The sequence below is a fragment of the Camarhynchus parvulus genome, chromosome 5, assembly GCF_901933205.1.
Source record: "Camarhynchus parvulus chromosome 5, STF_HiC, whole genome shotgun sequence".
Lineage (NCBI taxonomy): Eukaryota > Metazoa > Chordata > Aves > Passeriformes > Thraupidae > Camarhynchus > Camarhynchus parvulus.
In genome coordinates this window covers 6793044-6819859 of record NC_044575.1, presented here as the reverse complement: position 1 = coordinate 6819859, position 26816 = coordinate 6793044, and the positions used below count along the sequence as shown (strand labels likewise).

Genomic DNA, 26816 nt, shown 5'->3' with positions numbered 1-26816 from the left:
CTGGCAACTATGCATTAACTACAAGTGCTCCTTAGAGATAACAAAGAATGACTGTTGCATTTTACTGATTGGAAACTGGAATGCAGCAAGAGATTCTTCCAAGGTCACACAGGAAAATCTGTGTCAACGCCAGGATTAGAAGTGAGATCATCTGGCTTCCAGCTCCATAAAATCATCCTTCCTCTCAAAAAAACCCTGTCTTTTCTAACAATAAAAGCAACTGCAGGAATGGGTGGTCCTCTGTATTTGCCTTTCAAGTTCAGAAATATAAGGAATGATCAGCTCTGGTCCTGCCCTGCATTTGGACTTCCTAGATGCTTCCCAAGGATGGCCACTGCACATTGACCATAGGAAAGAAGTGAACAGCTTCATTCTCATCTCATCCCTTTCCCTTCATGCTCCCAACAGCAAACAACCTAAATCAGGATTAAACAAACTAATCCTCAGCACACTCACTTTTCTTTCAGGTGTCTCCACGGGATCTGACCACATCCCAGCCTTTGGTGTATTTTTCAAATCTACAAGGCAGGAAGCACAGGTCTTCATCAAAAGAAGAGGAACAAAGGTTTAGACCAGGAAGTTGCTAAAAATCAGACAGAAGGTAGGTTTATGAAAGCAGTTTCCTAATTCAAAGCTTAGTGCTTCACCTGTTGTATCCCAAAAGCCTGAAGGAGGTAACTGGGACTCAATGTGGATGCCAGTCCCACCTTGTATTAACTCATATCAGCCTTATGCATAAAACATTAACTGATACAAAACTGGGCCATTGCTAATTAGTTGCGGCATTTATTGTGCATTTGAAGTGCAATATGTTACCTAGGTTTGGTTGATTTTCACATTTGGGACAACATCAGTGTGCCACGTTGGCATGAACACACAAAAACAACTTCTGCAGGATTGCAGCTGCCACCTGAGCCGCTGGCAGGCCAGGGGTATCGACCAAGTGTCCATTGAAATTATGTTCTCAATTTTATACATTGTATAGACAGGATAAAACTGAAGCCTGTAGAAGGAACCCAAATGCCTTCCACAGAAAATATGCTCAGAACACCAAGGGTGCCATCATTTCCTCTCGGGCAGCTGCACGTTGCCCATAACATCATTGGAGTTTATGTGCACACAAATGATCTCTGAACTATTTGTCGTTAAATTTAATTAAAATCTCCTGTCTGAAGGGAAAAAAAATAATAGGACCTGAGAGTGCATTTGGAAGCCATTATGGACAGCCTTTGTGCTCCGTGGAAGGGCACAGCACAGCTGAAATAGGCCTGTGTCAGTGCAAGTGTGGAGGAGCAGGGAAACACGTGGCACTGCAGAGGGGCAAGGGAAGGCAGAGGAGAGGGGCTGCAGCCTCTGCACTTCCCAGGGACCTTGGATCTTTCTGCCTGACATCAGGATGCTGGAATTTTCATCGTGGCAAACATTCTCCAAAAGGAAAGCAGAGGAGGGTTAGGAAACCCTCATGGAACAGGTCTGATTGTGCTGCTCACTGAGCCCTGTGAAGCTGATCTGCCTGAGGAAGGACAGGAGGGCATTTCCAGGCTTTGCATCACATTTGCAGAAGCTCCTGCCATAGCTATTTTTAGGGCCATGGAGGACTTCTTCCTCCCTTCCTTGCCCCCCTTCTGCAAGCAGGTCAAGTAAAAGTCTGCTGCCCTGAGCTATCTCTCTTAGCAATCTGATTAACATATGGACATACTCTGGCTTACTAAAGATGGGAAATCAATTTGAAAGGCAAGACAAATATTATTTGCTTTCTTCCCATCTGCTGTGATATGTGAACACGCCTGCTTTCAGCAGTGATACAGGATTATTGATTTAGGATATTTATAGTGTTTATGCCGTTATCAGGCCAGCTATCAGAAGGCTGTAGGAAAGGCTGTCTGACCCTACAGGGTATTTAAATATGTAGCTGCTATAATAAAGTCAGATTTTCTTATTCAAGTTGACAGCAATACTATTTCATGTCTTGCCTAAAGATTCCATTCCCTGCTTTGTCATCCACTTCTGTTTGATAGCAAGTCAAATTAAATGTAATTGTTAAAGGTCTCTCCTCTCTCCATGGTGACCCCAGTGCATTTCCAGGCTGCTGCTCTGACCCTCTGGGTCTGTAAAAAGCTGATTTTCACAACACCATTGCCTTTTTACCCATAATCAGTCACACAAAGTGACTACTTTGCTGGAGGGACTACAGAAAGCCAGAGGACCATTTACCATAAGTGCAGACTGGCTTTTAAATAGATGAGTTTTAAGAAGTTTCTCCATACATAATCAAGCCAAATAATTGTGAAATGGCCACAGATAACTATCTAAAAAGAGATAGCACCATGGACTTCCAGCAGTAGGCCAGGCCAAAATGTCAAATATCCAATTGGATTGCTGCTGAGAGCATATAATCAATATCTTTCATAATAATATTTCATCCAACACATCAACACTTCTCCACATTGCTCAAGCCTCACTAGAACACCCACAAGTTGTCAGGAGGGTTGATTTTGGAATTAATTAATGAGAGCCTGTGCTCACAGAGAGCTCCATGTAGCAATGTGTGGCTCTGTGAAGGGACATGGTCCGCACAGCAATTAGTCTCAGGACAAAAAGCACCTTTTAGAATTGGATTAGGATGGCTGATGCTCCTAGAAGTACTAGGTTATTTGTGTGACTATCTCTTGACTCTTCCAGCCTTATTTCTCTATCATTTCAAGTCAAAAATAACTGGAGAAAAATGCAAGGCACTGGAATATAAGCTAAAAATTAATTTACATTAGTTACTAAGTAAAGCATTTAATAACCAAGCAGATTTTTAACAAATATTTCATGTGTTATGCAGATAAAGTACTGAGCTGATACAGACAAGATTTGTATGTGATTCTTAGGTCTCTCAAGGCCTTTCTACAGTCACTCCTAGATCTTAGACCTGGCTGCTCCCTGTGTGTTGTCACTGCATCCCAGCGAACAGAGCTGGTCCTGGAACAGGGATTCAACTCAGGTGGATGGAAGCCTGAGAAAGGTCAAACTAAGGCAAATCCACCAAATCTAAAGCAGGGACAGGGCCTGTCAGATCTTCCCTACCATGAAGGATTTGGGGACCTGAGGCCTTCACAGGAAAATGAGTGTGAATAACTAAGGCAAAGATTACTCCAGGGATTCAGATAGGGCAAGGCAGACTAATGGAGAGAAGCACTCATTCACTTGAGGTAACTCAAACAGAAATGCAAGTTTAGAAACTAGTTCTGTGCTCAGGGTCTGGAGGAGCTACAAGGTCATGAGAAAAATTCGGTTTAGTTCCACCACATCAGCAAACTCCCTTCTGCAGCAGGTGATAACTGGCTCACAAACATCTGGCTGCAGTTGTAGGGAAGTCCAAGGAGAAGGAATTGAAGCAGCAGCAGTGTATGAAATCATCTGGGCTTATATCATGCTATAAGGTTCCTCAAATGCAGCAGGAATGTTGGAAGTCACTGACTGAGCAGCATCCTGGCAGGACAATTCCACCTCTGTGCACAGCGTGTTCCTGAACAGCCAAGGGTTCTGCTGGGAGTTAATCACAATATTTTCTAATAACAGGCATAATTTGCTGCAAAAGTTACAGAATTAATCTTCGGGGTCAGGTAACCCTCATGTCTCAAAGGCTCTAACACTCTATCATAGGCACCGCTCCTTCTGACCGGAAGAAGCATTTAATAGGAAATCCTGACATCTGGAAGAGCACATCTGGCAACCATAATGTTTCCAAACTTGCTAAGGGTCCTTTTACATCAAATTATTACCAACTGCCTTGTGTCATGTTCTTTCTTTACAAGGTGGGCCTGCATCACCCCCATTTATCCCACACAGTTCCAATTTAGCAGCATCAATTATGCAATAATCACCTGTTCTTCTGTAGCACAGTGAAACTTTTAAGACGTTCCTGGTGCTGGTGAAAAGTTGAGAAGTTTACAGTGAGGTATCTTTTGGTTGTTCAGTATTACATGGCAGCTGAAAACATCCAGTCCAAGCTAATAAAAGGAGCACAGGAAGGAACATAAAATCTTCTGAGTCAGCCCTTAAGCCAAGCTCTGCGTACAGGGAATGGGAAGGAGACTCTTGTATTTTCACATCTACTTGACATGAGGTTTCTTGCCTTTTTCTCTGGAGCAGTCTGGGGTTGCTGCTGTCAAACATATCCAACAACATGTCCATAAAGAAATGCCTAAAATACTTTGAAGCATCTTTTCCACATTGTAGGATAAATTTACAGGGGAAAAAGGATGTCTCTGAACAATTACAGAGTCTATCAAAACAGCATGGCACTCAAAAAGATGCTTTAGTTGCCCTTTTACCAATGTAAGTCTCTCTTGTTTCCAAAGGCACCTCATGTGCAACATTATTGTGACTTCCCCTCTGTTCAAGTCCTTTCTTGTGACCTTTTTCCACTTACCAAACCAAGAGTGCTCCCTACCGACATAACTCAGAGACCCTCACCACATAAGGCCTTGGAGCTCCCACTCATTCCTCACTGCCTTCCAAACCCATCCTTTCATTCATTGCCGCTCTGTCTTGCCAGCACTTTGCAACTGGATCAATTCTCTGCACTTGCTGATGACAATCTTTTTGTTGGGAAACAGCTGATATATAAAATACCACATAGAAACTATTTCACAGAACCACAGAATCATTAAGGTTTGAAAAGACCTTTAAGATCAGAGATTACAACCCTTAACCCAGCACCGTCCATGTTCACTACTAAACAATGTCCCCAGAACCACATTCCCATATCTCCACTGTCTGGTGCACAGCAACAAAACATATCACTATTGCTCCAAAAGTGTGTCAAATCAGATCAAATCATAATTGTGTTTCCCCACATTTTTTTAAACTCTTATTTAATAAAATCTGCTGTTAAACAAAGAACAAATTAAAACCTGAGACTGGATGTCCCCATGTCTGGTCAAACAACAATTATTTTTCTAAGAGGACTTAGCTTAGAGGAAAGGAGTTATATTTCCAATATTCTGTGCATCTGTGCAAAGCTTACCTAAAATTGCAATAACTACGTGAGGCTGACTGATGAATCACAGAGCCCTGAACCAAGTGTTTGGTTTCCACTCTGCAATCCCAGATAATTCTCCTCACACTTTACCTTCAAGTATCCGTGCCTTGACATTTCAAGAAATACCAAGGATACTTTCCCTGACTCGATGTGTGTTCCCTGCACAGACAGAGGGCATTTCACAGGAGTCGGTGGAACAGAAACATAAACAAACCCCGGTGCCCTGGTTAGGCCTCTGATCAGGAATGCCAAACACCTCCCCCTGCTCCCTGTCACGGATATCTCCAGCCCCATGGGTCACTGCTGGTGGCCACAGCTTTGAATCACATGCTGGGCCTCCAATGATTTATCACCCCTTAACAGTTTTTGTGTTGAAGATTCCCAGTTGGGAGCTCCATTCCCCTTCCCCCCCACCATGAACTATTACCCAAGAGCATCAAAACCCAAGCCAGAAAACCCACTGTCCACGTGGAAGCAGAGTTAAAGCTGCATAAGAAAACTATTTGTTACCCACAGACACTTTTAGCAAATAATTAGTGAAACCATAAAAGATTTTAGGAATTATGCAAAGGTTAAAAAGTTAAAGACCTGAAATCTTGTAGAGTGTTTCCAACAGACTACATGGCTGTCTGTTGCTCCCTGCACATTCCATTTAAAAATACAGTCAGTCCTGCTTTGGATAAATCCTTACTATGAGATTCACCTTAATTTTTCAGCCTCCAGCTGCTTCTATGGAACTTGCTTCAACAGTTTATCATGAACAGAAAAACTGTGCACAGGAAAAACTCCATCACTTACAGAGAGCCAGCCCACGATGTGGTATTTTCTGGTCCGAGTACATAACCAAGATTTGTCTCACAGGAAACACTGATGCAGCATTTTTCATCCACAGGTCTGTAAAGTTTCTAGCACCTTCATTCCAAACCCAAGCTGACTTTCAAATTCACAATGTGGGATGCTGCCTGAACCAGGGTTAAAGCCAAGCCTTCCTAGTCTCCAGCAAAAAGGCTCTGGGACTGACCTACACATTTCTCAGGAACAGATGAACATCTTTTACTTGATCAGACTCACCGGGCAGTAACAGTGATACCAAGTCCTCATGCCTGTATCTCAGATTCCGGCAATAACCCCTGCAGGTGGTGGGATTGGCAGTAATGAGGATAATATTTGTCCCTCTCCTTCTGTGTTGGAGCTCTGGTGGATCCAAACAACCCACCCAGTTACTTTTTCTTTAAAACAAAACAAAGCAGTAGACCCACTATATGTGGGTTCTGAACACAGTTAAACTACCCATTGTGCACAGGAGCCACATCATTTCAGCCACTGAACAGAGTTTGACCATTTACTAGTATTTGTTTCAGTGGGAAAAAGGCAGACCCTTTGAACAAATGGGTCTCACTTCACTCCTGCTTCTCTCTCTCACACCTCTACTGTCACTCAATGGTCTAATCAAAGACACATCATGCCAGCAACAGAAGAATCAGGTTGGAAAACAAAAATAAAGTGATGCCTCTTGGTGACACTCAGAAAATGAAGTCCGAAAGGCAAAAAATCCAACTCAGCAGCCAAATAAGTATCTTGGAGGGATGCATGGGAGGCCTCCTGCTGCCCAGGTCAAGGACACAGCTTCAGCACACCCCTTCTCCATTTCCATCCAGCTCTCATGCTTATGGAAAGCAGGGTGACAAGTGGGAACAATGTGGATGGAGAGGTACAGGTCCCATCCTGGCATGGAGCTGTGATGGAGCCAGGGAACATGCACTGCTGTGAGAACTGAGAAACACCTGCAGCTGCCTGATTTTATGTACAGCTTTAGCAACTCCCAACATTTTGTAGCTTCTTTACTTGTACAACATGCAAGAAGGAATTATTATGGGGAGAAGGTGTATTCTTTATGCATTTAATCCAAATCTCTCTGGGCTAAATCTCAATGATGCTGAGCACTCACAGCCACAATCAAAATCCAGCCATTCTGGGATTATCTTCTCTAAACACAAGGCACTCTGTTATATGTAAAGTTATAATCTGTAAAACAATAACTCAGTGCATATCTAAAGATGTTCAAATAGAAATGTACAATTCATAAAGCACAGCCTGCAACACTACCTTACAAACAGGTAACTTACCTGGGGAAAAGGGCAATCCACCACTAAAACAAGGTTACAACACAGGCTCTCTTCCCACTTCCTTTACAAAGGCATGGAATGATAATAATGACTGTCCAACACAATTGCTAGCACACAGTGTATAAATAGCATTTTTGCATGATGTCACACAGCTACCACTGCCCTACATGGCAACAGGTCCTCAATAAATAGGTGTCTATGAAAACAAGGGGCAGGCCAGAACCCTTACAAAGCAAATTGCTTCTTTCTTGTAGTTCTACCACTTGCCATAGACTGTGAGTAGAAGTGTTAAAATAAAAAGCTAATACACAGGAGGCTTGTTTATTGCATTGTATGAACCGAAGAAGAATTTCTGCAATATGACACTGAAGGCAGAGTGCACAAAAATTCCTCTGAAGTCTGCAGAGAACGTTGAACAGACCCTCCTCTATATTAGCCTTTTTCTCACATATCTGTGTTTTGAATTTTAACACAGCTGTGAAAGAAAAAAAAAAAAAAAGCCCCACCAATAAGCTTTGCTAATTGGGCATTCAAAAGTCAGAGACAAAGGGAAGTTTGGGGAGGAGATGAGTTTGCTGTGGGCAGTGGCTGTGTCAGACGGCCAATGACACCACTGCCTGTGTTGTCTCCATCACAATTTTCCAGAACAGGATTACAGCGATGACAGATTCCATTCCAAAACTCCCAGGCAGCTCTTTACATAGATGTTAGCAGAACAAAAGCATTACACAAGATTTCCTCTCTCTGTTGAGCAGCATTTGATGTTCTCTAATGCTCACCTTGGGAAAAGCTCTGGAGAACCATATGGACTTGCTGAAATCACACAGGATGTCCTGTCTCATAGGCCAAACTCACGAGTCAAGGAACCTCTGTGGGGCAGACAGAGCAGAGGAAGTGGGTTTTATTTGAGTCGTACCTTTTATTTCCAAAAAGAGAGCAGGGATAACTTCCAAAGTTTTGCACATCACCTCCAAATCCAATGGCCACATGTTGCATAGAAAATTATTACGGTGGCTTATTTGGGCATAATGGGAAGTAGAAAAAACAGAAAAAGCATCAACACTATGAGCTGTACTAGAGAATTCTTCAGTAGCCACAAATAAGTAACATACATTTTTAAAATCCTTTCACTTTCATCTTTAAAAACTCAGTTCCCCACTTGTACAGAATTCTGAACACAGCTGGTTGTCTAAGAAAGTACAGGAAGCTACAGCTTTTGATATTTGGATGTAAGCTTTCATTTAAAATTAATAACCACCATTGTCATGTATTTAAATTAAAAGTGGCCCAGTAGTTAAGAATTTATGTGCTCAATTAACCTAGTTCTCTTCTCTTCTCTGATTCAATTATTTTTTGACTTTCACCATTGGCAGGAAGTTATTAAATTAATTTGTCCTTATTTTGTGTGGAAATTTAATCTGATTTGTATCTATTGGTGATTTCATCATCTTAAACAACATTATCAGCATCAACTCTCTTCTGTGTCTCACTTGATCCAAGTAGAAATGTTTTCTTCTTCAGAGAAGAAAAATGAGCAAACATTTTCAAAACTTGATGTATACAATTGTGCCCAAAGCATTTATCTAATTTTCATGCTCTGTATATTAGAGGAATTATCAGAACCTAAAAGCAGATAGAAATAATAGTGTGCATTCTTTTGGAGTTGCCATTTTTTAAAATTCCCCATAAAATGTTATAGTTTTATCTTTTTGCCAGCCTTCCTTATGCATGTACCTCCATGTTGGTATTTAGTTAATGGAAAATCAAAGGAAATTTAACAGGTGTTGTTGTAAGGAGCCACTTACACTTGAGAGAACAGCTTCATGGTCATTATCTGGCTTGTGCTTTGGAGCTGCACTGGAAGATTTGGACTTCTTAGCCAGCTCCAGTCCCTGCCCCAGCCTGTTTCATTAATGCCAGTGAAGACCAGGCACATGTTTCAGACAAATTCTGTGGAAGTGCCTCCTTCACAGCTACTCAGACCCATCTCTGCTTGCTGTATGATTCCTGTGTCCCCTGCTGTACCCTGGCATTTCTGCAGTGTGATGAAATGAATTCAGATGAAGAGCACAGCTACTGACGTGCTGCCCACCCCAAGTGACTCAGGCACATTCAGCTTTGTTGCTGTGACCTCCCAGGTCCCCAGGATTTATCTTTGTAGACAACACCATTACCAAAAGCATCAAAAAGTGCAACGAAGGTGCTGTGTTTCAGAAACTCTTTTTTTTTCTAACCTTTAACTGCAAGCACAGGGTTGTAATAAGAAAGTATTACATTGCATTACCAGGCATGTCACTGCAAGCAAAACCAGTTTCACATCTTGGGTAGTTTGAGAAGCAGACAAATACTGTGACTGTCTTTTTCCTCTTGATGTCCTTGGATAATTGATCTTGAGCTAGGAATTTTGCATTCCTTCAGAAGCCTGGATTAAAAACATAGACCAACAACAGTCAGCCATCAATCTTGAGGCAATCTATCCTGTCTGCAACCATTTGTATGAGCCATTAGCTATTCAGTAACTCAGGAAGAGATCATCTTTCAAAGAGAATAAACTCTCAGTGCATATCCCCATTCATTCCTCCTATTCTTTTGCTAATTCCCACCTATTACTCCCTCAGCACTTGCAGTGAAATCGCATGCTCATTGCTTTGGTCATATTTATATACCACATTACTAAGCATCAGAAAAGAAGAAATAACTGCTTTGGGGTTTTTTCACATACAATTTCCAACAAAGATTTGAGAGAGAATTTTCCAAAAATGCTGCAGACCAGGATGCATAATATCCCCCAGCATGCATCCATACCTACATGATTCTCAGTTTTTATCTGTTTCTCCTGACATCATTCCTGAAGTGCAATGTAGTACCAGGAGCAGCAGCTTTAAATTAAATTAAATTAAACAGCACATCCTCATTGTGAAGGTCCTTTCTCACTGCCAAAGCAGAGTAAAATGAGAGGTTAGGTAAGATAAAGGAGACAAAGGCTTTGTTTTCGTAAAGGAAGCTCTTCAGAAGGCATCTCCTCTTCAAAAGCTTTGGAGCTGTCTTTCCTGTGTCTGAAAATACTCTCATTTTATATACATACATTTTACTGAGAAAACATTCAAAATTCACCTTGAAAGTCAGTTATGCTGCATGCCTGTATGGACCAAGGGTTGGGAGGAGGGATGCTGATTGCTGGATCTTTCACCGTGCCTCTGCCTCTCCCACGGCAACTTCCTGCCTAATCTGCTGCCCCAAATCAGCCCAGTTTTCCATCATTGAGGCAAACTCAGCCTCAGTGTCTGCTCTGCTCTTCATACATCAGTAGAGAAGAAGAAATAAACTATTCCCCTTCCCTGGGCTGACACAGACTGCTCGGAGCCCACTGGACACGAGCACATTGTCCAGTGTGTGTCTGCAGAGCACCAACCTACAGCACCCATGGCCTGCTGGACTTCCCAAGTAACTCCATTACTCAGGATAGTCTTCTTAATTGTTTAGGTAAATTTTTCCAATTGTTAGCACTCCTCTGGTGTATTCCCATTGGAATTCTTGTTCCTAAAGACCAACAATAGACTAAAGCAAATTGTGTTACTTTGGGACTGGTCATTAAGGCTGTTACATTGTTTTTCCTTCTTTTCAGATAGCAATTACAGGCTGTGAAGTGTTATTACTTTTTTTTCTATCCAGTACATCGCACTGAAGATCCTCCTGGCCACATGAAGATTACAATTAATTAGCTCACAATCTTTTGCTTAATGAACTTGGTTAACAACATCACATTCAGAACTCCAACTATATTTCCAAGCCATCAGGTTCACAGTATTTTATATTAAAGCTAACAAATAATTTCAAGAGATGCTTTTTCACTTTTTATAAATTGAAGTCAATTTGATCAAGACATGAGCAATGCAATTTTCAAAGTCCAGGAAAATAGTCTGGTGCCTAATCATGGCAGAAGAGTCAACCCTTACAGACTCCTCTTTAAATTCCTAGTCTAAACAATCATTTTTCTTAAGCAGAAACAGCAACACTAAAATAAAAAGGTGTAAGCTATTTGAAGGGGTTTTTTTCTAATATAAAAAAGTGATTTTTTTTTTAATATAAGAAGCATGCATTTTCTGGCCAGCTTCACTTTAAAGGAATTTCATATGCACAATCAAGATATTAAGCATGGGCCCAACCATGTTATGGATTTAAGTGTGCCAGTACTGACAAATCATTGGCACTTAACAGTTCTGTCTTTAAAATCATCATAATTTGACTTCAGAGCACTGCAAAAAGCTATAAAAGGATTTTAAGAGCTGGAAAATTACTTTTCTTTCCAGACTGTTCAGAGAACTGTACATTCATTGTGCTTTTGAAAGCAATGTGACTTGTGAAACTGGCAACTTTCCCACCCATAACGTCTTAGAGATGTTTATAGCACGTGATATTTTAATTGCCTGGTGACAAAATTATTTGGAAATAGATCAGTTTCACAATGCATTTGCTTCGTATTTTGAACAAAAACATGAGGTCTGAGTATTGCTAAGGTCTGGATATAAGCCTGAAAAAACAACACAAACTTTAGGGGAAGATGTCCATAACCCATCACCCTTAGTGCATCCATGAATCCACATGCACAAGCTCAGGTGTGGATAGGGTTCACTCTGGCCAACAATCATCCAGGTGCATCACAGATTCATCACCCTCATCAAGTTTAACCCAGACCATGTCTTCTAAAGGATGGTCTTCCCAAGCATGCAGTAGCTGCCCAGACCAGCCCTTTTTTTTTTTTTTTTTTTTAATAAAACTACAGTAGCTTCTAAACAACTTCTGCTATTTGAAATATGGAGCTGCTGGACAAGGAAGACAGAGCTACTAAAAAAAAATGTATCAAGTCATTCTACAGTCAAATTACAACATTGTGGTCTGATTTGCATAAACCAGGCCACAGAATTCCATCCAGCAGACAAACTGATTTTTTTTTCTTTTTGTGCTTATTTGGCGGAGTATTTTTTACACAGAGTCTCTCCCTGAACCTACAGGACTGATTGGATGTGAATGGAGTGTCTGCTGCCTTTTAAGCCAGATTTGCCATCTTTGATTTTATACATTGATTTGATGTATAAAATACTCAAATGGCTTTGGATACACCACCTGGGAGACTGGCTTTGGCTGGATGTCCCACCTCTAAACTTGGAGTCTTTTTTATACAACCAGTATTGGATGTGGTCATGTAGCCAAACTCCTGCAGTTCTGGAATTTGTGCCTCACTTTCTGTAAGCCCATGCACAGAGAAAATTCAATCTGTCAACCACACACCAACAGATTTTTTCTTAACATCCCACCTTTTTTAAGAGGTAGTCAGGAGGGTTGATTTGCTTGGCGACTACACTCAGCAGAGAGGGGAAAATAATAAAGTATTTAAAGGTTTTTCATTGCAGCTTTTTAATTTGGAAGCTCCTTTCATTTCCCAAGATTTTGGTTTGTTTGTCTTATTTTCAAATTATCATACCAGGGTTCACAGGTAACCTTACAAGGCATTTTGAAGTTAAAAATCAGGGAAATAAGTCCTTCAGTACAATCCACAGTTTTAGACTTTGAAACTGTGTGTGCAAAGGGTAAATAATTTTCTTTTTATTTTATTTTACAAAGCACACAGAATACACACTGTACTTCATATGTGCACAACTCAGGGCACTTCATCCAAGTCCCATTTACTGCTTGGTGATTTGCAAATTTAGGTCCTGCTGAAATATCTGAAAGGAAGCCCTCTTATGAGCATGATTTTGATTTACAGCAGCTAAAGTTCTAAGCTGTAGATGAGTCTCTCAAATATTTGTTTATAGGAAAACCGTGGGTCCCACTCCTAAACTGGGATTTTACTGGAAGGCTGTGGTGGAAAAGGAGTTACACCAGCATTCCTTGCCATGTTAGAGATCATGTTTTGTAAATGGGTACTGACCTTTCAGCTGTACCAACACTAGTAGGTGTCACTGTAATTTATTCCTTCATGGGATTTCCTCTCTGGTGCTTCCCCAGCTCCGTGGCGTTGTTTATCAGCTCAGCAGTGCCTGTAACAAGACGTGCCCACGTATTCCACGTCACATCCTTACCCGGAGCAAGGGGAGCCAGACACCCTGAAATATGGAATGTGCATTAGCCAGCATGCTCCATAAAATTTCAAAGCCTGAGACCTTTTCACAGCCTGACAGATTTTCCCATATAGCTTTCCACATTCCTGGCATAACCCAATACAGGCACTGCAGGCTGAATGATAAACAGAGACTCCTTCAGGAAACCTTGGGAAAGTGGAGCCTCAGAATATTACGCTTTCCTCTGAATATTCCACAGGCGATCAAAGGCTGCACAGCCCATTTTTTCAAGACAGACAGAAAAAGTAAAAATGGGACAAAAAAAGTAACTAAAAGTATCTGGTGATGACCTAGCACCACCCCCAAACACTATTTTTTGTGAAAAATAAAAAATACTTCAGTACTTTCCGATCCTGGAAAAAGCAGAAGCAGCATTTCAGCAGACACGTGACTATATTGGTTTTGCATTAGGTGCAACAAGGCATTTTACTGCAAATAAATAAAATTTAACTGCAAAATCATGAGAAGCACTAAAAGACATTTCTGCTAATTGACTCACTTCTGTTTTTTCTGTTTACCAGCTGTGGCTTACACATATATCCACTGCAATGCCAGTCATAGGCAAAGTGCATCCAGCACTCAGAAAGCACTCAGAAAGCATGAGCCTTGCCACAGGCAGCACACACCCACTGAGCCAGGCTCTGAGCAGCATTCAAACCATGCAAAAATATCTCAGAGTGGAGCCAGGGCAGGGACACACTGCCAGGCTCCTCCAGGTCACACCCCAGGGGAAAGCAGAGCATCTTCAGAGCTGCTCTGCTTCCCATCAGCTGTCAGGTGCTCCGAGCTGGCCCAGGTTTCAGGCATGGTTGGGATGTTCTGACCACACTTTTGGCTTTGCAGCCCGTGGAGCACAAGAAGAGAGGGGCAGCAGAGGATTGCCTCTCTCACAGAGTGACTTCTGTGGTGCAAATCCAGAGCAAAACCTCTGAGAACACAGCCAGGATGAGTAATGAGCACCTTGTGTGCAGCCACTGCACGTAGTGAGAGCACAAAGTACAAACAAAATAATGCACAAAGGACCACGGCCACTGTGCCTGTGTTAGAGCTGGGAAAGCTTCAGCTGGTACTGTTTGCAGTAGCTGTTGGGATCAAAAGAGGAAATGTGTAGCTCCCAATCTTACAAAAACTTGTCCTATTATTCAAAATTAGCTGTTAAAATAAAACCAATGTGCAACTGTGTTTCTGACCATAGATTTGGGCAAAGCACTGGACCGGCTCATGCTTTCATCAGCTGTTACCCTTGTTCATGACTGGACAGCAAAACCGGATTCTATTGCCTCTGCTCCCTCCTCACACTACTCTGTGATGCCAACAAAATGACAGAAGACTATTTCCACACTGGATCTTTAAGCAGGCAAAATCTAAAGTGTTCTTTAGCATTCATTTAACTTCAAATTCTATGCAAAAGGAGAAAGCAGGTTCATTAATTAATAGATATCAAGTGCAAATTTGATATCCAAACTTGGTATTGACTCTGTTGAGGTCAAGGTGATAAATGGCTAAGCTGAAATTCTGATACTTAGTACAAACCATAGGCATGTCAACACCTGAAAAAATCTGGGAAATTATATCCCCTGTACTACAGAACAAAGCCAAAAAACAAACAAACAAAAAATTATGCTTTCCACTGGTGGAACTAAATATTAAGAAGTAACTGACAACTGAGGAGACCACATATTTTAGTAATTTTGCTCACCTATGGAATGCAGTGAGCTATGAGTTGAGTAAGTAAGAACTGTCAGGATTCCCAGCTCTCCTATAAATTAAATCAGGGTGATCTGAAGACAAGGAAACAACTACATCCAGGAAAGGTTTCTCCCTTTCACGCACAACACAAGCAGCATTGATCCTAGCCAAGTGAGGAACTTCTGGGAGACAAAATGCCCAGGTAATGGGCTGAGGGAGAGCTTGGAAAGAACCATGACCCCAGTTCTGCTGAAAAAATGTTAATATTTATGAGAAAAAAAAATTCTTTTACTTCCCAAACATGTCTTTCCAGTCTTGATCTAGAGACACTGATAGAGACACAGATTGCTCAGAACATATCCATTTCTGCATGTAATTATATCAAAAAGGTTATCATTTCAGTATACATTATCTGTAGATCTTATTTTATTTTTAATAATATTACTCTAACATGTAGATGACAGAAACTGAATTACTAGTGATATTCATCACTAATTATCATGAACTATTTTGCACCAAAGGTAAATTTATCTGGTTTTAAGGTAGATCAAACAATATTTTGATTAAGTCTACATTTATAGAATCCAGCCTGAAACCTCAATTTTTTTCCCAAAACACAACTATGTTAATAAAAATCTCAAGCTAATCAGCATAGAAGTTACACATACTCTTAGCTAGAGAAAAATATCATGAGTAGAATTTGGGGGAGACTAATTCTCCCAAGCACACCAGAAAATTGGTAAGCATCTTTATCCTCATGTCCAATAAATCTTTTCCTGTCTTACTGAAGAATAATCACTCTTTTGTGATGGAAATATATTTTAAATAGCTTTTTTTTTTTAAGTAGTCCACCACTTGAACTTTCCAATTAACTCCCGTGAGCCACAAAAATGCCTGATGCAAGACTGCAATTTTAAAATCATCTGTGGTCACTGAAGCTGACCAAGCCACCATGTGTGCACACAATCTCCACCAGCAGTTAAAGACCAAGCTGCAGAACAGGCGATGCCACCATGTGGGGCCTTGACTGCTAAATCAGGTCAACTGACAGGCACTGTTCTGAAGGAGGGGGACAACATGGAAAGAAGAGCCAAGGTTGGAGAGGAAGCTTTGGGAGGCTGAGCAGCAGCCCCACAGGCAAGCTCCTATTGTGCTCAGAAAAAGAAAGAATTTGACATCTGACCTCTCCTAGGAGAAAAACCCAAGCAGCATCTCCAGAGTAGGCAGTGAAGCATGGAAGCGCACTGTCCACACAGCAAAGAGCAGATAAACCAAGTGGATAAACAGATAAACAGGGGCTTCCTGGGTGTCTCTGGGAAACCCCTGAAGATCCATGCTTTGAGAAACAGTGCTCAGGTATCTTGTGAGAAGTTCTGAAACATCACTGAGACTGCTCTAAAACCCTACAAATTCACAGCTCTTTTTAGGGTTTTGTGACTCACTTCTCCAGAAGCCTGATTCTTGTATCAAGCAACATTAATGTTCTCCTCTTCTTCTTTATCCAGGCAGGTGGCATTTTCTATTGTGCCCACCTGTGGCAAAACAGGCTATTTATCTTCCAAAAGAGCAAGTAATGAACATTCTCCCCCATTAGTATGGCTGGTAAACACCTGAGTCCAGAAGCAGAGGTGGAAGCACTGATCACAGCCCTTCCCACTGCAGGGAATGAATCTCCATGACATCAGAATTAATCCAGGATGACTTTTTGCTTCAGAGGCATCCAGTGAAATGGGCAGCTTTGTTACCAACAACTCCCCAGTCAGACACTCCCCATTCACCAGATCTGTGCAGTAGGGAATGCTTTGCTTGTGTGGAACACTTACGACCACATTGCTCCAGGTTTCCTTCAAAGCAATTTATGCTCCGTTTTGGGCTTCATCCATTGTGTGCAGGCTGAGCATCTTTATCTCCTAAAAAACAGCTTGGGGACCTAAGCTGTTGAACTCTAAAAACAAACAATTCCTGAGCCTCTGGAAGGCTGCTTAAGAAAATATATTCCGTCAATAAAATAATCTCAGCAGAATTCCGAGTTGTGTCCTTGTCTGATTTTGGACCAGCAAAGAATGCACAATCAAACCCCATTACCCAGGGCTTTGAAAACACAGTCTTCAAAATGGGATGGATTTGAAATCACTGGTTTTCCTGCACCAATACCTTCACTGGTGGCTTCTGTCAATTCTATAACTCAGGGGCAGGCGAAGGGAAAAGACCTGAAGGATCTGAGACCACTAACGATGAATCCTGTCAGATGGATATTTTGTAATAAATTTCTCCCCCTTGCACTGTAATTCTCAGGAGCAGCCTGAGGAGAGGTAAGCAGGTTTTTTTTCTGTTTTTGTCAAGTTGGCAGCAGATCCTACTCAAGGTCAGTTGCTTGGTGACAAGTTTCTCTGGCTACAAAATAAATATTCCACGTCTAAAATATTTGAGAAAACACTGTTTTTCCTAACTGCATTCCATAGTACTTGGGCCATGGGGTTTCCCAGAATAGTCTAAAATGTTAACAGGGTTACACAAAGGACTCCCTCCAATCAGATTATGGTTCTAAGACAGACACAGATCCGTCCCCTACACAGCACTGCTCACATATTCTTTAAATAGTATGTTAAACCTGCTCCAGGGTCTGGAGCTCATGTGAAGTAGTTTAACTGCCTAGGAACAAATTAGCTGGCTGGATCCTGTGCCCTTTTAAATGTAGGCGTGGTGGGAGACATTTTGCAGGGAATGAAAAACTGGAAGTGGCTGTGTTCAGTCTGAGGTGCCCGCCAAGGAAAGCACATCTAAGGAAAGAGACAAGGGAGCAAGACACAAAACCAGGTATCTCACCACCAGGGATGCTCCTGGAAGTACCTGCTCTGGGATCAGCACAGACAGTGTGGGAGTCAGGTGTCTGCAGGCAGCTCCCAGTTCTCCCTGCCATCCCCCTCTCCATCCTTCCAGTACAGCACTGCTTTGTCCAGGACACAGAGAGTTTAAGCCAGTTCTTCCAACCCTCTCAAAACAATTGTCCCAGGGATCTATTCTAAGTACCATCATGGACAGATTCTTATTTTTCAAATGCAAAGAGAAATACGGTGTTCTGGACCAGTAGGGAAGAACCCTGAAGAATCACCTAACTCTGCACCTTTTTCCCATCATAATGACAGGAGATGTCTTCAGAGAGACTAAGAATAGGATAAGCATTTAGTGATGCTTCTTTAATACCCTTTTCAGCTCTCAGCACTCTGTAGCATAAGAATTTCCTGCACTTAACAGCCCTTGATAAAGCTTTCTTCCATGAATTTGTCTTCATACAGTGACTAGGAAGGAGAAACAACTAATTCTAGATTTTATGATTTGGTAATAATTCCCAGAAAAGAGCATCAATTATATGGAGTTTTTAAAAAACCTATGGCAAAGAAAAAAGTATTCTTGAAAGAGCAAAATAGGGACTCTCCACCTCATGAGTATCAGTTAGAAACTTGGATGAAGAGTTTTAAGGCTGCCAATTCTCAAAGGGGAGGCAGTCAGGAAATGGGTTTAAACACACACACTATAGACATAGGTTCAGATATTCCTTCAAATACAGGATCCAGGTTTCAAACTCACCTGGGCCTTTCAAAAAAAAATTAGATATGTACCACTCATATGCAGTTTGGGGATCTAAGGTCAACACACAAAGTTAAAAGTCTCCCACTTTTAGTTCTAAATATTTCATTCTAAATATTTTTTTAAATTTCTTCATACACCCAGAGCACTCACATCTCAGAGCTGGAAGCTCCACATCTGCGGGATAGTCAACTGTGAAAAGGGTCTAGACACTAATTACACATATCTGGGCACTCATTAGCACCTTAGAGAGAAGGAAGTATTGGTTTCTTCTAATTCATATGGGGAGGTAAAGGTACTTTTCCTCCATTGTGTTCTATTCATTTGCCAAGGAGATTATTTTTCCCAGATGTTCTTGTCCCATTTACTGGACAGGATGGACAGTGGTTGCTTTATAAATTCTCATGTTTTCCTCATTATCAGCACTTTGTCCACATTGTAGGAATTATTAACTTCCTCCTAATTTTCCTCCATAATGTGTGTGTTTTGCAGATGTTGGTTAACACTTTTGCATATATCCGCATTATCTCATTTTGCAATTAAAAAACAAATTACAGAAGAATTCCTCCTTTTGAATCTACTTATTTCACACATCTTACTCCAGATTCTCAGAATTTGATTTTTCAGTGTACTTGTTAGTTTGTTAAACTGGGACTAATTTATTTGTTAAACTGACAATCTGGAGTTTATGGTGCTTGGCAAAGGCAAACAGCAAATTGGCAAATAAGCAAATTAGGCCCAGGATCTTCAGGTAAATAGCCACAAAGCAAAGAATGAGTATTTCGAAGTGTTTTCACTTAGAACTCAATGACTGACAAAGAATTAATTTCCTCATCACTGCACTCAAAACTTGAGTCTTCCTAGAGCTCTGCACTTCATAGACTATCACTCTGTTTCTGGGATATTCAAAGCACTGCTCCTGCAAGCTTCAGTCCCAGAGCACTTTGTCCTGTGCAACAAATGAGCAAAAGAAGCTGTCACGATACTCAGGGAACAGAGCAAAAATTGCATATAAATCCTTAATTCTATTACTTTCCTAATGTCAGTGCTAAACTTTGTCATATCCTGTTAACACAGCCCAGTAGATGCTCAGCATAAAATGCTCCACCAGCAAAACCAGAAATTTGCTGACAGCCAAAAAAAAAGGGTGTTACATAGGTTCCAGGATTTATACCAATATTCTAAAGGGATAGTGATCCAGCAAATGTTTTATCCCATTCTTATCCCTCTGACAGTTCCCTGGACTCTTTATTCCAAGTTCAAAGAACTTTGCTAAATAAGTCTTAGCCTCCTGAGTCATAGAATCATAGAATGTTGTAGGTCATATATTTCCAACTCCACTTTTGTACTCTCTGCTGATTGTCCAAACCATCCTAATTTCATCAGTGTCTCCACTCTCACTCACTCCTGGAGCAAATTCTCTCTCCTACATCGTACCGTCCAGCTTGCCTTTCATTAACTATGCATGGCCCACTTACCCTTTTTAGCTAAAACCTCACCATAATTTCTTTTATTTCCCTGCCAGTTTCCTTTTCCTCCTTTCCTCACATCATATCTGATCTTGTACCCCTTGAATCTGTAGTACGTAGCTACGTAATTTTCTTGATGTGAACAAGAGTTACATATCCCTGACAGGGCCGAGTAAAAATTATCTCCCAGAGTGGGACAACTCTATCTTTTCAGAAAAAAAAATTTCCAGTATTTTTTTAGCATGGGAAAAACAATGTATTTTTTTCTAGTCTTGTTCTTGGAAGACATTAAACTGTTCTGACTGAAACCTTCTGAAGAGAATTCAGACAGAGGCAGACACCAAATGAAACATGGAAAAATTTAGTTTGAAAAGCTACTTTGACAAAGTTGTGAACAGCTGAAAATAGCCCTTAAATGCTGGAAGTGCCTGGCAGCCTTAGCAGTAGATGCTGTTACAAGCCCTGCCTGCAGTGAAAGGGCCACCCTACCAGGTCACCAGCTTTGGTGACAATCAAGCATAACCCAAATACATTTCTGGAGTAACTCTGTGTCCCTGCCAACCAACCAAGACAGGACTTCTGCCATTTAATTTTCCAACAATTTGGTGCTTCCATGAATCCTGACAGGGAGACCCTCGGAACCCTTCCCCACTCTCCAGGGCTGTGACACAGAACACGAGTGCGCATTGTGGATCTCCACCGAGCCCCAGTTTCTGAGGTGGCAGTTCATGGCAAACAGCTGGTGACGGGGTCCCCAGCTGTCCAGATTCCCTCTGCCAGAGTCAGTCCTAGCCCTACTTGTGTCTTCAGCTTCCCCTTCCCGAATTTGGCTGTAATGGACCTACCTAAAGTAATTAGGCCACCTGTTGCATCGCCAGATCCGTTTAAGGGAGTTCTTCGGCGCTATGGCTTACACGGTTTGACAGGAATTGTTTAAGTGGGTACCAGTGTAATGGCGCTGCAAAGTGAAATCGTGGCATTACTTTAATCAATAAATATATTTACATGCTCAGATTACGGCGAGTTGTTATAATTAGTTCTCCATACAGCCCATAAAATGCCAACTTTTTGCACGTTACATGATGCGGGATGGGAATTGTATTTGCAGATGATTGGGATATTTACAAACAACTGAGTTTTTACAGCTCAGAAAGATGTTTTATCCCTGGTTAAAAAAAAAAACAAAACAAAACAAAAAAAAAGAAGTATCAGTTGTAGAACTTGAAAATGGCTATTTGTTTTGGGAGTAAATTTGGTTTTATTGGTACCATTGGTACCACAAAAAAGGTCACCATAAATTAGCACAGTCCTAACACAGACCAATTCTGCATCCATATGTCATACAGTTTTATTTTTGGTTTAGATGTAGAAATAGGATCTATTTAATCTATATATAGATACACATATACATATATAGATATAGATATATATATCTCCCCCCATCTTAGAGGTTCTTCACAATAATGTCTTCAGACAAAGAGTGGGGTTTCTTCTCAGTAGGTTACATGGTAATTTTGGCCACTGCTTAGCATGTAAATTACATAAATTAATATAAACATATTAAATATATTTATATACAGTAGATTTTAATCTATATATAAAAAATACAAATAATTTTACCTTAGCAAGGATTTTAATATCACAGTATTTCACTTTTATTTTTCTCTTTCTTTACACATACCTTTGTTTCATATCTTGAAAGGGCGCTCCACCCTGTAATCTTCATTCTCTGTCTTCTTCTTCACTCTGTCCACTGCTCAAAACTGACATTAAGCACTTGTTTATTTTTAAATACCTCCCTAAATGCAAAAAAAAAAAATCAATAGGGTATAAATATCTTTTAAATATCTAAATGTCAGCACACTGCTCCACAGGAAATACCAGTGGATACTTTGACATCATGGCACACTTAAAGGGCTTAGATTCTTCTTATCTCCATGAAAAGAGAGAGGGAAAAGACCTATGGAGGTAAAGAGAAAGATCTCAATCTCCTTTATATTTTGCACTCCTGAAAGTGTGATAGTCCTAATTTTGTAATGCAGGATGAAGAAGATGGCTTCCCACATCCTGCAGGATGGGATAACAACAATAGGAATGCAGTGAGAAATTAACCAAGTTGCTACTAAAACTGCTTTGAATGCATAAGGAGTTTAGTAGGCAACAAGATCTAAATTAACTCTTCAGTCAAAATTCTTATGATTATTAAATTAATGAAATGTGCCTCAAAACATGGATGTTCTAATAAACTGCTTGGGGTTGCAGCCAGTTTTACCATTGTAGGACACAGAGCAATATTATGCCAAATAATATTTGGCCGGACTCTTACAATCAGAGTGCAACTCACGTGACTAAAATAAGGTCCAGGTCAAATGTTTTAGGTACATAAATACCAACTGATCCAGTCCATAGGGTATGGCCCATAACAAGACCACAAGCTCTGATTTACAGAGAAAACTTGAAATGCTGCCCTGCAGGGATAAAAAAATGAAAGTTGTGAATTCCACACTGGTGTCACTTCCAATATCCCCAGTAAATCACAACTTCACCTGTATAGCTTCTCATTACATCCACACTTTTAAACAATTAATACAAACAGTACACTGTCAAATGCAATTCCCATAGGACGGAAATAAAGAATGAGAAGATTTATTTCTTAAAGGCACTATCAATTTCTCCACAAGCTTTGTTTTGCACAAAACAGCTCAGAATAGCAATGATTAACTGAAAGAAGAGAAATGGATCACTGTCACTATTTTTCCAGTTACTCATTATAAAAGGTATGTCGGCACATGAAGTAGACAACATTTCACTTTCCTTTTGTTGTTTGCTGGTGTTGGAGAAACAAAAAATGGACAGAACTATCATTAAAATTAAGAATCAGAGAAACAGACAAGGGGTTAGTTACATCTACATATAATTTATTGTTGCCTGGCAGGATTTCAAGCCCATGACATGCACCTTCAAGCATTACAGGCTGTTTTGTAGATTGGTCATCCACCATAAATAAAATCTGACGCTGAAATCAATTGACCTGACATTTACCCTGCTTCACTGCCTAAGCACATACCAGCTCTCATGTCGGATTTTTAGGAGGCTCTAAAAGACAAAATTACAAGGGCTGATGAGCAGTTACCAATGATAGGCCTGTAGGAGTGTGTGACTCAAGAATGGGCCAGAAACTCTGTATGGGAATACTGTAGGTTTTTACCTAGCTGAACTCTGATATCATCATGCGAGTTACCAAGAGATATAAAAATAAGTATATGAAGTGGTAACCTTCCCTTTCACATGAGATAGAAAACGATGAAACAAAAAAAAAGAAGATTTGAAAAAAAAACTTTTTAAAGAGTGACTAGGCCAAGGATAGTGCATTCCTTGGCCAAAGCAATACAATTTTCCTATCTTTACTGTAGAAAAATTCAGTTCTTAAAAGACAGTATTACACTGAGTTGCAGTAAGATTTAGATTGTTTGACTTAATACAACGCGTATTTTAAAGAAGACAATTCATTTGAAAAAATTTGCTTCCTTTTGCCAGGTAAATTAAACCAAGAAATCCCAAGTCACTTTGTCCTTGGGCAAGTAGTCAAATCCTCCAGTGTCCTAGTAGGGTGCTTGTTTCAGGCTAGGCATGAAGGTCACTTGCAGGGCTTTGGTATCAAAACTCACTCGTGTTGTCACTCCTCCCATTGTTGGTGCTAAAGCACAGCCAGAGTCCATCAGACAATCTCTGAGACACAAGTCTATCTTCCATGGAACAGATTATTCCAGTGGTAACCACCTGGTACTGGTACTCATACACATCACTTGCTAAGAAATGTGAATATTTGGCAGGTTATGGTCAGCTAATATCATTCAGTCGGTTTCAGATCTGACTGGCTGGGAAGAGCCATGAGGAATTTGGTAACAAATCAATCAGCCAGGTAAAAATCCGCTCCTGCCAGCCCACAGCGTGGCATGTGGACACTGAGAACTCTTGGACTGCCCAGCAAGAGGGTTCCTTCCAGCTTGTCCACATCATTTAACTGGCAGAGGTCCATAAGTCTGTTCCCAACAGCAAATTCATGCCCAAGTTGGATAGGAAGTAATTTGACTCAATCAGTTGTCATTCCTTCCCCTCTGTCAGCATAGGGCTTTCTGCAGGATCTTCACTCAGCTGCAGTCTCAGCAGGTCATTTCTCTCTCATCAGATCCCAAGGTAAAAGCTGCTCTAGCTCCATTTACCTTACCCAGCTCCCCCCATTGTCAATTCAAACCTGAACGAGTCTTTTGAAGTCTCTTAGTCCTCTTTTTTTGTGCCAGGAAACCTTTGGGACAGTTTATAATCTATATAAGCACTAAGACAGGACCACAAAATGAATCGTATTAATATAATTACAACCAGTAAAACCATCAAAAGGACTGATTCCATATTTAAGCTAGAATAAAGAGGTAATGTGAAAAAAAATACTCTGGGAGATCTAATTATATAATGCAGCATTCAGGTCTGCACGGCCAGCCCAGCAATTCCTCTAACATTCCAATCAAAGTGATCTCACTAGCATGTGAGAGAAGAGTCCAGCTGACAGATTTGGGACATGTAACGTACTATTTAGTCAAGAGGCCCCATGTGCTATTCATAAAGAATTAACAAACTCTTATATTGACAATGACAGTATTGTCAGAAGACCTTTGGAAGGGGGAAAAAACCTCCATAAACTCCGTCTCTGTGAAGTTGGACTTTTTTTTTTTTTGGCCCCTCTTTTCCAATGCTGATGTAATCTCCAAACATCTCCAGCAGCAGCTGCTCAGCGAAACCAGGCACCTTCTCCCTAGTCCCTTTCAGCAGCACACGCAGCACTTTCCAGCTCCCTCAAGACAATCAGGGCCTTTCTTTCACCAATTAGCTATCACTTCAAGAGTCCTGCGCTGTCCAACGAGCTCTTAAGAATGGTCTTTGCAGGAAACAACACTGGAGGAGCTTTTTTTTTTCCCCCTAGACAAATGAAAAGGGGAAGAAGGGGAGGGGGAAGAGTGGGACACAAAAAAGAACAAGAAAACAAATCAGAACACAGAAGCTGTCCAAAATGCATCGCTCATTTAGTACATGGACAAATGCAGAAATGTCCTCAACAGCCAAGGCTGGAGCAAAGACACACACACACAAGCACAAAAAAAATGCTCCTACTTTCTTTAGGAGATAGTTTGTTTAGTCGAATATGTTAAAAAGGTTTCATAGAAAGAAGTGCTCTTGTTACAGCAAGTCTGAGCCATGCAAACTGAAAGGGAATGAAACTCCTGTAAGATTATGCTCTGTTTCCTTATTTGGCTCTCCAAATGTAAAGCAGCATTATTTGAAGTAGACACTATAGGAAAAAACTCGGTTTAGCTCACTTTAAATATAGATGGATTGATGAAATGAGTAATTACTGGAACTGTTAAGATCTTTTCAGACTTACTAACTAGCAAGTTCCTTTCCCCAGAAATAGCACTTTCTGTCTAAAAAGAAATTAAAGCCTGATTCAGAGACATAAGGCTTTGGGAATTCTACACTCTTTTTCCCTTAAATTCAGGGTAAAGTAATACCTTGAGATCACAGGATACAGTAATATCCTTGGAGATGCCAAGTCCTCATTAGAACTAGCACAAACTCCAGGACTCACTTCAGAAGAAAACAAGGAACTTTTATTGATGTTTAAGCAATTCCTTGCCTGGGCCTGGACATGTGCAGTTATGAAGGCAAAACTGGGAAGGATCAGCAGTAAGTGAAATTACTTGGATATGGTTGAAGCAATAGCCTTGTGTCAGAGCTGCTTCCTTGATTTTTAAAAATTCTGCATTAAGCCAAATGTCATACCAAAATACTGACTGTCAGTATCCTCTCAAAGTATCACTTTCTGGTCAAATTTGTCCTTGATTTGGGTAACCTCATGAAAGTCAACATGCTGCCTACTACACAGCCAACAGAACCACATTTACACTGCAATTTAAAAAAATAGGTAAAATACTGTGTTCCCTTTTATTTAATGTGTATCAGAAGCAAAACCCTGGGCTTTGTGAACAGTCAAATAGTAGAGCAAAGCAAATACTTTCAGGGGTTTCAGGAGTTTGTTCACACTAATGGGTGTTCTCAACTACCATATGGATTCCTTAATGGAGGTGGAAAGTGTCAGAACTGATCAGATTGCTTAAAAGGCAAGAAAGTCTGACATATTGCCCTGCATGCATTTATGAGGGAATGGGAATCAACTCAAATTCCTCTGTTCAGGAAGGCTCAGCCAAGGGATGAGTACACAAAATCAGGATTAAGGAGGAATCTTTGAGGAGGCACACCAAACAATGTCTTTTTATACCTACAGATTCCAAAAGCTGCTGAGTTTAAAGAGACTGCTCCTTTCAACTAGCAAAGATTTTGCTGAAAAAATGCAGCAGGTTGGAGAGAACAAATAAATACACATGTATATATTACTAGGGTCATCCATAGCTACAGGAACAAGGATAAAAGGGGCCCAAAAGGTCTACCAGCTTGCCATAAAGCAAAATCAACTACATCATTCTTGACAGCTGTTTCTCTAACCTGCTCTTTTCTTTTAAGAGACCTACACCCACACAGATGAGAAGAAAGGAAATCATCATCTCATCTGAAAGGGATTTCAGCAGGAAAAAATCTTGACAAACTGTTCAGTGGCTCTATCTGCTGAAACAAGACAGGGGCTCCACAGCATGCACTCACTTGGGCAACTGGCTCATTTGGTGGTTGTACAATTAATTATTGGCTGAGGCGACGATACCTGAATTTTTTTTTAGAGAAG

General features: G+C 40.7%; 1 protein-coding gene across 1 annotated transcript; it reads right to left on the bottom strand.

Annotated features, from left to right (window-relative positions):
- Nucleotides 1-24304: 24304 nt before the first annotated feature.
- Nucleotides 24305-24436, bottom strand: SMIM38 (small integral membrane protein 38). Its single transcript, XM_030948939.1, has one exon. The coding sequence runs from the start codon at nucleotides 24434-24436 to the stop codon at nucleotides 24305-24307; it is 132 nt and encodes a 43-aa protein (XP_030804799.1).
- Nucleotides 24437-26816: the final 2380 nt, after the last annotated feature.

What these genes read in the sequence shown, in the direction of transcription:
- SMIM38 (XM_030948939.1), bottom strand. Translation starts at nt 24,436, where the DNA reads ATGGAATCAGTCCTTTTGATGGTTTTACTGGTTGTAATTATATTAATA.